The 11,037-nt window shown below is 34.1% G+C and overlaps 1 protein-coding gene across 2 annotated transcripts; it reads right to left on the reverse strand.

The window, feature by feature from the left end:
• Window positions 1-653: 653 nt before the first annotated feature.
• On the reverse strand, window positions 654-11,019 carry LOC112572394 (inhibitor of nuclear factor kappa-B kinase subunit epsilon-like). 2 transcript variants are annotated; one of them, XM_025252056.1, is made up of 18 exons: window positions 10,254-11,019; window positions 9,356-9,481; window positions 8,858-8,987; window positions 8,408-8,498; window positions 8,123-8,213; window positions 6,998-7,161; window positions 6,405-6,515; window positions 5,820-6,011; window positions 4,954-5,195; window positions 4,441-4,552; window positions 3,932-4,061; window positions 3,724-3,827; window positions 3,240-3,368; window positions 2,996-3,097; window positions 2,743-2,827; window positions 2,241-2,302; window positions 1,943-2,002; window positions 654-1,706 (listed from the first exon to the last, which is right to left on the reverse strand). In XM_025252056.1, the coding sequence occupies exons 1-18, from the start codon at window positions 10,347-10,349 to the stop codon at window positions 1,649-1,651; spliced, it is 2,085 nt and encodes a 694-aa protein (XP_025107841.1). In that variant the 5' UTR covers window positions 10,350-11,019; the 3' UTR covers window positions 654-1,648. The 2 variants fall into 2 exon arrangements, with proteins under 2 accessions (XP_025107841.1, XP_025107842.1); XM_025252057.1 differs by lacking the exons at window positions 9,356-9,481; window positions 10,254-11,019 and having other exon boundaries at window positions 1,625-1,706; window positions 8,844-8,965.
• Window positions 11,020-11,037: the final 18 nt, after the last annotated feature.

The following is an 11,037-nucleotide window of genomic DNA, read 5'->3' on the forward strand; positions in this document are numbered from 1 at the left end:
CACAAGATACTGGTGGAAGCTGCAACCTCTGGTCTAAAAATATTTAGTTACATATGAGTGGTGGCAAACAGCTGCTTTGACAGGGAGTATGGAAACAGGATGACCGCCAGTTGCCTGATAGAGGTTTATAGCTTTACAAGGAACTTAGATTTGTTATATGGTTACAGGTTAGTGTCCTCGATATATCACAGCCTTTTTGTGGGAAACCTTCCACAAAATGATGATGGGCTATCGCAGACATTATTTACTGCTCAGAACGCTGCAACATACAGTATTTTATTGTGATGAGTTTAAGGGTGGGCATAAAGAAGTGGGGACTAAAGAAACAAATGGAAAAACTATTTGTACATGCGTTACTTGATATCTCTCTATATATATATTTGTGTTTTTAAAAAAAAAATGTGAAATGGAAACAGGATTCAGATAACCATAAGCTATCTGCCACATGTTTGTAAACAATCATAAGATGTGAGGAGATGTGTACAAATAAACCCAACATCATGACCCCACATAAAATAATACGTACAGACTCTTCACATGACCTCTGCTGATCTAACCACCACCACCCCCCAAAAAATTGTCTGTTTATATAAGCAAGAATAAGAAAATAATAAAATTATTAATTTTCATGAACTTTAAAAAGAACAAAGGCATAAGTTATATCATTTATTAAATGCCTCATATTTTCTAGAAATGTATATTGCAGACATCTTGGATAAACTGAAGTATAAAAGAGCGGTACATTTGTAAACAGAGAACACACACTCACATAACATGAAGTACATGTGTGTGAAATATAGGCCACACCTACTTATAAGCATGCCCAGAATTTAATGAGCTTATCAATCAAGAACTTGGGAAGGCACCATCATCTTATGGTAAGTATGATCAAAGCTTGAGGCCTGCTCAGCTCATGGTGGAGAAAATAAACCACTGATCACGTTGGAGATGGATGCCTGATTAATAACAGAAGGTAAATCATGGTGGAAGGAGAAGATAAGATCTGTCCTTGATACAGCGAACTATTTACAGTTCTAACAGCCACTTTATAGACCTTTTCTAAATGACAAGAGCAGTCTGTTTATTTCTCCAGACCAGTGGATATGAAAACATCACAGTAATTTTTACTGTTTTATTCTACTGAAAATTAACAGCAAATACTTTCTTTGATAATCACTGGTTGAAAATAATTTATTGTTTTTAATGCATATGTGTGCTTGAAAATTTAACTTCACACTGGGTTATACAGCACAATGATCAGAACTATTATGAACATTTAAAAACCACAAAAATCATTTTTTAACACAACTGTAATAATAATCAAACAAGGTTCAATAGTTTATGTCCATGTTGACTTCCCTGTATCATAGTTTTGTGCGATCTTTTCTACTCCAAAGTAAACACATAGATCTATATAGAATATCTAAAATCCTTTCACTCCATTGCTCTTTCAACCCCATAAATGTAAATGCATGCATGTGCACTTATATTCCATATATATATATTACTCAGTTCTTTTCTAGTTAAGAAATCCCACAAATAAAATTTAAAATTACCATGTCACAAATAACCATGTCACTGCTCCTTGCTCAGAAATAATCACAAAGAAATTCAGTCTTTCTTTAAATGCCAGATTATTAACTTCAGATCAATGTGGGATGCTGAAGATCTCAGGAGCTTCAAGATTTTCTGTCAGGTCTTGAAGCCTGTTATGGAAACATTCATGATAATTGAATTATGGTAAACATTTTTTTTGTTTGTTTGGTGGCATGTTTACTAATAGGCTTGATTATTGTGGTAGTTCAACAAATTCTGAAAATAAAGACATGACTATGCAATAAAAATATTAAAACTGCAATGAATAAATGATCTTCAGACTTTATTTTATATACCCATATTAATGTCTATCCATGCATAACCAAAAATGGAAATAAGACCTCACCCAGTCAATAAATCAGCAAACTGCTCCCTGCTTACACTTCCCTGCTCGCTATTCAGTAAGCTGTCCAAAAATAAAAATTACAGTTAATTTTTCATCCATTCATAGACATGATAACATGTTTAAAGAATTAAAAATTTATCAATTTTTATGTGCTTTCATTTAAATACATTCAATCGTGTAGATTTGAGTGAAAAATATATGAGTCATGTTGTGTGTGTGGATGCTAAATATTGAACTTGAAGCATCATTAGACGTGAAAGATAAAATTAATCATAAAAAATATCCAACATAATATTACCTTTTATGCATCCTTTTGGTTATTGTGTCTTGCATTCCTTTGCTAGCTCTGTTTACACAGCTCTGAAACCAGTATTAAAACCAGGCAGCTAGTCTCTTATCCATTCAGCAAAAATCCTTTTGACTGGTACAATATCAGTTACTGCATATGGGGAGGGGGAAATAAATGCATTCCAAAATAAGATTGCATGGAAATGGAGATTAAATTTATGTTACTCACACTGCACGACTGTTGTCAAATTACATATCACATACTTCATTTAGGAAAGAGTTAAAAAAAAAAACCCTTCTAAATAACTGTCCACCTTGCTTAATATAATAAATTTACAGGGTTCAATTTTTCAGTTTTTTCCAGGCACTGTCATCATCACCATGAGAGCACTAAATTACTATCTCTATGCTGTATGCTGCTATCTCAACAATAATGTAAAGAATATCTTTTAAGTGATTTCACTCCATGTAAAATCTGATTCTACTAAAAATGCTTGAGTAACACTGCTCACCTTAAAGAGCTGACCCACAAGAACAGCAACTGTAGCAAGGTCTTCATGGCACTTCTGAACATTTTCATGGAGCTGAAGATGGGATCTAAGACAAAAAAAAAAGTTTGCTTTTTCTGCCTCTGTCTCAAGAATATGTATACCTAAAAATATGTTTAATGCAGACCATTTATATCTGACTAAACATCTGTACAGTCCTTGTAATTGCATCTGCATATCCTGTAATTGCCATTGCAGATTAATAAAATTGTAATACCTGTACCAAGCGAGAAAGTCTAGCCGCAGGAGTGCTCCCTTGTGAGGGCCTTGTTCCTGCCACACATTCTGTGCACGTTTATATGCTCCTTCCAACTTTTTCCTGAAGGAATAAATGGTTAAACAATTAATAGGGAACAAAAATTAATTCCTATTTTTTCTACTGCAAGAAAAGAAAAACAATTATGCCTGTTTACATATGCACATAGAGTGAAATAAACTGTTTATTGTTTTAAAGCCCTTACCTTAATGCTTCAAAATAGCTTTCTTGATGCCGTGTGGTAAATTTAGCTCTCTCCATAGTTCTTCTAAGTCCCTCCATTTCTTCAATACATGACTGAGCTTCTTCTTGTGCCCTCTGAGTAAGCTGTGCACTGAAATTTAAAAAAACATGGAAAACCATGCAATTCCACCTTGGTTACCTACAAAAAGTTTTTTTACTAAACTTTTCTCTGCAAACTTAACAATGGAAAACAATATTCCTCAGGTCTAGTTTGAGAGATGATCTCCCTCTGTTATGCACAGCCATTATAATTTCCATTGTTTTGCAGTTGTAATGTTGACAAAATTTGCTCAAACCAATCTCCACACGACCTTCCCAGATTTTTTAAGTCATTTTAAAAGGTCATCTTTTTATATCAAAAACAAAGATTAATAATAGTTATTAATTAATAATAGTTTTATTATACTTTCAGAAGTCAAAAAATAGAAATAGATTTTTTAACTTACCATTTTGTGCCATCAAAGTCCAGATGGTGTTTCCCAGGAGATTCTCTAAAGGCACTCTTTGCCGCCTCAATCGTTCTTTCAATGCTTGACATTTTTTGCAAAATCTATTGAAAAATAAAATTAATGTGCCATTTTCTTACTGCACATTCTATAACATTAAGGCAAAGATCTCTGATTTTTCAAACTTAGCAAAATGAAGCAGACTTACCTCCTTAAAATTGCTGTTTTCTTGGTTAGTCCATTCTGCCATATTTGCTGTTCCTCTGATCACATCAAACAGTTCTGTCATCAAGTAAAAGGTTTTCTCAGCTGCTTGCACTTCTTTCTTCAGTTCACGTCTGTCAAGATTACATAACTCATCAGCTATACAATGCCTGCCTATGAACATTCCTATGAAAGCCAAAATGTTTTTATCCAGCACTCTTATTATTTTGTCTTTTCCTATGACAGAATTGTCATGGAAAGTTCTTGTAATCGTCAACGCCATCATCAGGATGAAGATGATCATTATCACTATCAATAACCTTGTAATTATATCAACTAGATTTAATGGACCTAATGTAGCACATCATCTTGCGGTATAAGATGATGGTGGGTAGGGTAGTGGGAGTGAAAGAAAAACAAACTAAAAACAAAACTAAAAATCCCACAGTAATGTTTCTGAACTTAGCAGAAACAAGCACTCTCCTTTACACTTTACTTTTAACAACTACCTACATCTGTCTTTCTGTCAGCCTCCACAGATGTTGCTGAAGAGTTTTCAAGTTTACAACGCAGCGGTGTATCAAAATGATGATTGCACATATTTTGAGAAAGGGCAAAATCACTCCTGCAATCAAAATAAAATCGATAATTTGCCTGTTCTCTAACTTAAAGTGTAGTAAAATAATGACAAACTGTATACTTTGCTAGATCATCACAATCAGACTACATGCATATTACATGGCTAAATTTTTTTTTCTTAAAAGTGACAATAATCTCAAAATACAAAATCATCATCTGCATAAAATCCCTCTAGCACATACAACTGAATAAAAGATGTGCTCTCAAAACAAATCATTTAAAATGAAATCTAGTTATCACAAAAATGGCTGCTAATATAAAGTTTCTTATAATACATCCAATAATCAAGGACTTGATTGTCCTCTCTCTCTATGCAACAACTCTAAATCCAATCAGAAAAGTTACTGATTATTACATGTCTTATATTCTTTGGCATTATGACCTTACCAGATGCAGTGTAAGTTATGGATGTCTCTCTGAACAGGTTATCATCTCCATCAAAAGAAAGAGGCACTGTAGCAGGAAGCAGAATAAGAGGAGAATTGATATCTGTTGGAGGAATAATAAATTCTTGTTCATCTTCCTGAGGCCAGTCAGTTAAGCTTATGTCTCCATGCAGAATGTCATGCAGTTCTGACATACCATGTTCTGTCTGCTGGTTGCTTAACTGCTCTTTTAGGACATTGTAACTGTAACAAGGAGGATGCACTATAAGTTTAATTTATAAATCAAATTTTGTGGCACACGAAATAAATTAACCATAATCAATTTCTGCCAGCGCATGATGATACAGAGATCATGCATTTCATTTCCTTTATAAAATATTTGTAGGGTATGAAGTGAAGTAAACATAATTTGTCTATAATTTGACTCAAAGCTTCTAGAGTCTTTTAAATAAATGTAACAAAATATTTATCTGCTTTAAAAATTATTATATCTTAGCACAAGATATGAAGAAAATCAAATTTTAAACATCCAAGGGCAGCCTCATTTGCAAACAAACTCACAGAAACAAGTTCAAGCCAAAGCATTAAGTTCCGACACTTCAAGACAAATACATTTGAATCTTGTGATATAAATAAAATATGTGAGATGATTTTTATATCTTATGGCATGGTAAACACATTGTGATGACAAAGAGAACACAAAATACACACACAGACACAAAGACTGAAAGCAAAATAAAAGACAAAAATAAATAAGGATATGACAATTTGTTTCAGAAAGACACTGTACATCATGCAGCCAAACAAAAGAGAGAAATGTTTTGTTAAAGAACTGCATTCAGTCATTTGAAGAAACAAAGTTTTTACCTGAATCCAGGAGATCTAGAAATAAAAATTTCATCAAATGGAGGTTGGCTTGGAAGCAGTGAAAGATAAGTGATTCGCTCTTTTTCCAAAATGTTCTTTGATTCTTGAAAGAAACGCTCAAATGTCCATCCCAGTGCAGGATCTCTTTCAAACAAAGCCACCAGCATCGGAAGGAGAAGTTTCTTTAGGCCTCTGTCAATAACATTTTGAAAAAGCTATCTCCAGCAAAGTTTTATTCTTCAAAGCAGTCTACCAGCTCTTGTGAGCATTCAGATTTGTATGCAGTCACAAACACATACACAGGTGTGTGTATGCTTATTTTAGTCTATTTGATGTTAACCCTAAGCATTACTCAGGCTTGACATTTTATAGAAACATGGAAAACTCTATGGTTAATCCTGAGATAACCTGACTTGACCCTAGATAAAGTGTTAAATCTTACTGCTTAAGATGAAGCATTTTTTTTACACAAAAATGCAAATCCAACACAAGAAATCTCCCACCCCCCAAACCCAATTAGCTGTATAAACACACATGCACACCCGTGCACACACTCACCAAAATTTCAGCAAAAGGTTGACTGACCTTGAAAGGTGGCAAGTATTTGGCAAAGCAAAGATCCACTGAATTTCGCCTCTGGCTTCCTTTTGTCTGGCCCCTATGGCACCTGAAGGTTTTTGGGATATCATCTCAAACCTACAGACAAAAAAAAAAACAACCCAAAGCCAAAATGAACATACGTTTTCTTAAAATTTTCTATTTTCAGAATATCAGCATGGGCTGCAGATGTCATCACACAATCAGTTAAAAAAATTGCAATCTAAAAATTTTATAATATATAATAAATAAATTTATTTATGCCAATTATTATTAATAATATCAATGTTGATAATTAAAAATAAATAATGCAAGATATATGATACCATTATATTATATAAATTCCTTTATTATTATTATATGATGCAGATGAACAATTGATGTATATGTGTGGGCTAGCATGTCTTTAAAACTTTAGTTTCTTCCTTAGCTATAAATGTAATTTAACAGCTGTTAATAATTAATTTCTTATCTCTTCTTACACAACCAGATATACATGACAGTAACACAATCATGACAATACTAACTTGAGCTTAAAAATACTTAATTGCTACATTAGTTAACTGCAACTTGCAACCTACATTGTTGTTGGTTTACTCTCATGCTTGTGAGGGCTGAAGGGTACTGAGCCTGTTGCAGCACAGTAAATTGTCACACCTAGGCTCCACAGATCAACATTGTGTGGAAAGGCAATACTTTTGTCTGTATCTGTGATTCCAAAGGCTACATTGAATATTTCTGGATGCTGAAAAATTGACAGAACAATGAAATGAATACGATATATAGTGGTACCTCAAGTGCTAATCAGTTTGAGTATCTAACATTTTTTCCATAAGAAAGAATGTAAATGTATTTAATTGGTTCCCACCAAATGCTAACTCTCTTGTTTTATTAATAGTATTTTAAAGTATGGCATATGTAAGAAAAAGGTTTGTTTCAGATATTTCACTAAAAATACAGTTTAATCTTTATAATACTATAAATTTCAAATCAGCTGCTTTAATGACCTCATTATGTTTCAGAATTGTTGATGCTATCAAATTAACCATGCCATATCAAATGGCTACTTTAGACACACATATGCCACTATCATACTTGGCAAGTATTTTTTAATTCAATTGTTTTATCACTGTTTTACATTTTCATTCACTTTTATCGCTAGAACGTTTCTTGAGTGTCATAATGACCATATTGTATACTATGTACATACATAAAGAAAACAACAACAAACAACAAAAACCACAAGATTGTAAACACAGCACCACGACTTCTTTACTTCTTGAAATCATTATGCATAGTAATGCTTTCCTTTTTGCTTGAACCCAAAAAACGTCACCAGTAAGTGTGATGCCTCATGCAGTTTTTACCATGATAGTTGAGTGCCAGTCAACAAAAAAAATCCCCTGAGATCATCTTTCTTATGGATATAGAGAAAGACCTAACAGCTGCTAAAAATAACTAATTAAAAAACTCTCATAAGAACAGCAATACTAATTAATAAACAACCTTAATGGGTCTTACTTGTTCAACAAACTGTCACGTTTTCAATGACCCAAGAAAGATTCCACTATTTTGATCAGTGCAGACCATCATTACTACTAAAACTATAATCTAACACTAAAATCAATATTAATGTGCACTTGAATGCAATATATTTTAATAATTGATTGATTTCAAATTTAGTGTAATAAATACAAGCATCTTACTAAGAAGTCTGGTGTTCCCACAATCGACTTAAAATATTCATCATCCCCAAGTGGTCTTGCCGTGCCAAAATCTGACAGCTTGAAAATGGACCTTCAACAACAAAGGCACGAAGGAAAATAAAAATAAGCACTTATTCTGGTAAGAAAGACCACAAATCTAAATATATCTCAGATGCTCTCCATTAAGGATTAAAAAAACCCTATATAACCAATTTTAAATAAATGATAAAGTTATCAAAACTTGATAACAGTATAAACAGGATGAAAACAAGACAAGCAGCTTACTTTCCTTCTTCATCAATCTGACGAAGAATGTTGCCTGGTTTGATGTCTCGGTGTACAAAACCATGTGATCGTAAATGTTCCATACCTGACACTGAAAATATGCAATAAATGCCGCATAACATTAACTATGAGACTATAATAACAGCAATGTACTATTTCTAACTTTTTTAAAAAAATGATACAATGACTATATGATTTATCACAATTTCACATCAAAAACATTTTCTGCATCTCCCTCCTTCACACACAGAGAAGGTGGTCTGATTTTCTCACCATCTTTGCATTCCTCCTACCCTCACCCTTTGATTTTTTATTTTTTTTTTTTTGTAGGTTTTTTTGTTAGCACTACTGTATTTAAGCACTGCTAAGCAGCGAAGTAGACTTTTACATAAACATACACATACATGAATACATGCATGCACACAAAAAATAATACCAGACAAGTAGTACCAAGATGCTTCAGGAGTAAAAGAAATTCTGGCTCAGGCAAGCCAAACATGTTGCAGGGCTGGTGTAGGTAGGACTGGAGGCTGCCTCCCTCACAGTACTCCATAACAACCACTATATGTTTGTTCATTAGCTGTAAAATGGAAGACAAGGGGATCAGATACTTTAAAAGAAAAACAGTAGAAAAGATGACAGAAGATTAAATTCATTACTCCGCAAAGCAAAAAACTGCTTATCATTTTATGAAAAGATTGATGAGAGTTGTCACATCATCTGCTATACAACTACAGACAAATAAACATACTTTTTAGGTTAGGGTCTCAGTTCAGGTGCTACAAGTACTAATTTCTGCTTGACAACTGCTGGATGGACTAGGGATTTTCCAGCTATACACACAATTAGGTCTCAACCCAGTGATCTTCTGTTTCACAGTTAAATGCAATAAAACCAGACTAAAGAGTGACAAATATTATAATGCAATAAACTGCTGTGGCGTCTCACTTCTGTCTCTGTGCCAAAGAAGTGAATGATGTTTTCATGCTGCAGAGTCTGAAGAGCAGTCACTTCACGAGTTATATCTCTCATGGCCATGGGGTTGGTTATCTTCAATGCTCTAAACTGCCCATCCTGAAACAGAGTTCATTTGCAAACTTCTTGTGTGCTTGAAGTTTCAGATTGGTGTTAAAATTCTTCAGTTTGAACAGTTTGAGTTGAGTAACAAAGATATTCCACCCACACACACACATGTGTGAGAGATGCTGCAAAAACTTGAAATATAATCTTCACATGGATGTATTACAGTTTTTAAAGTGTCATTAAGTTCCATTATGCATTCTAAAAGTTCTGCTGTTATATTTCAGTAGTCATTATAATATTGTATTCCTAACTTTACCAGTACTAATCAGTCTGTAACACATAGTACCTTTAAAATCATGTTAAAATTTCTTTGTATAATTATTTATCTTTTAATTTTAAAAAACTGTTTTTTTACAGTTTTATTACCTTTCCTTGGCAGGTTGTTAATTGTACCATTAGCACTGGATGGTGATGATTATACACACAAATATGGATGAATGTTGCCATGTACTGACCCGATCTCTTACGTGTGTTTACATTTGCGTTTGCGTGTTGTGTTGTGCATGCTGAGCCAATATAAGAATTATAATTTATTCTATGGGTTTGAATAGGTAAACATTCTGTACATTAGGTTTCTTCTTCTTGAAAATTAAGAATCTTCTCAAACTTTTTTTATATTAGTACCGATGGCAAGTGATAGATCAAGTCCTCGATCGTGTTTGTGATCTTGATGAGAAACTGATCGAAGAGATTCCTTCGTTCATTACAACAGAAGACAAACATATCTGGCAACTTAAATAGAACAGAAACAAAAGTACTGTACCTTAGAAAGCCCTTTATATACACTACAAGTCGCTCCCTGCCCCAAGCGGTCGTCTGTGCTGTACGTGTGATTAGAAGTTCCGCGAACTGTCGCCATTTTCGCGTTGGTCAGGACACACGGAGAGGGAATTCCCGCTGATATCCACTTTCTCAGCTTCACAACAATAAACGATGCATTTGTTTGTTTACTTACGACCCAAAACCATATGTTTCATACATCCTTTGTGACATGTGTAGATTAATATGAAGCAGGAAGAAGTGTCACTCATTCTTAATTGCCGTTTGGTCAGAGTTCTTTGGTCCGAGATAATCTTCCCACCGCTGTGCGACTGAGATCAACAGGAAGATAAAGATGGAGTATCCTCCATTAATAATATTTGTATTTCGCCAAGCGTGTTTGACGATTCACACAAAAAAAACTAAATAAAAGACGTAAAAGCACAAAAAAGCAAGATCGGGGTGGGGTTGGTAGTTAATAACGATTGAAAACCATCGATAAATCGCCTCGATCAGCACGGACAGGCATAGTAATACAAGTTCGTGGTTTCTGTAATTGTAAACATGCCATGCAGGTTTCGCTGTTTCTAATCGCTTTAATATCTTTAATACCAAACTGCGGACCATGATCGACTTTCAGTCTCCGTGAATAAACATCCGTAGTGCAGGATCGACCAACCCCAGAACATGAAATTTTAGAAGGAAAAGATCAAAGTTCCAGAAAGAAGAAATATCGATAGCTACTTAATTGTTTCATCGGTGATTCGTCTGTTGGGCTTGAGGCGAAT

The sequence above is a fragment of the Pomacea canaliculata genome, linkage group LG9 (genome assembly GCF_003073045.1).
Source record: "Pomacea canaliculata isolate SZHN2017 linkage group LG9, ASM307304v1, whole genome shotgun sequence".
Lineage (NCBI taxonomy): Eukaryota > Metazoa > Mollusca > Gastropoda > Architaenioglossa > Ampullariidae > Pomacea > Pomacea canaliculata.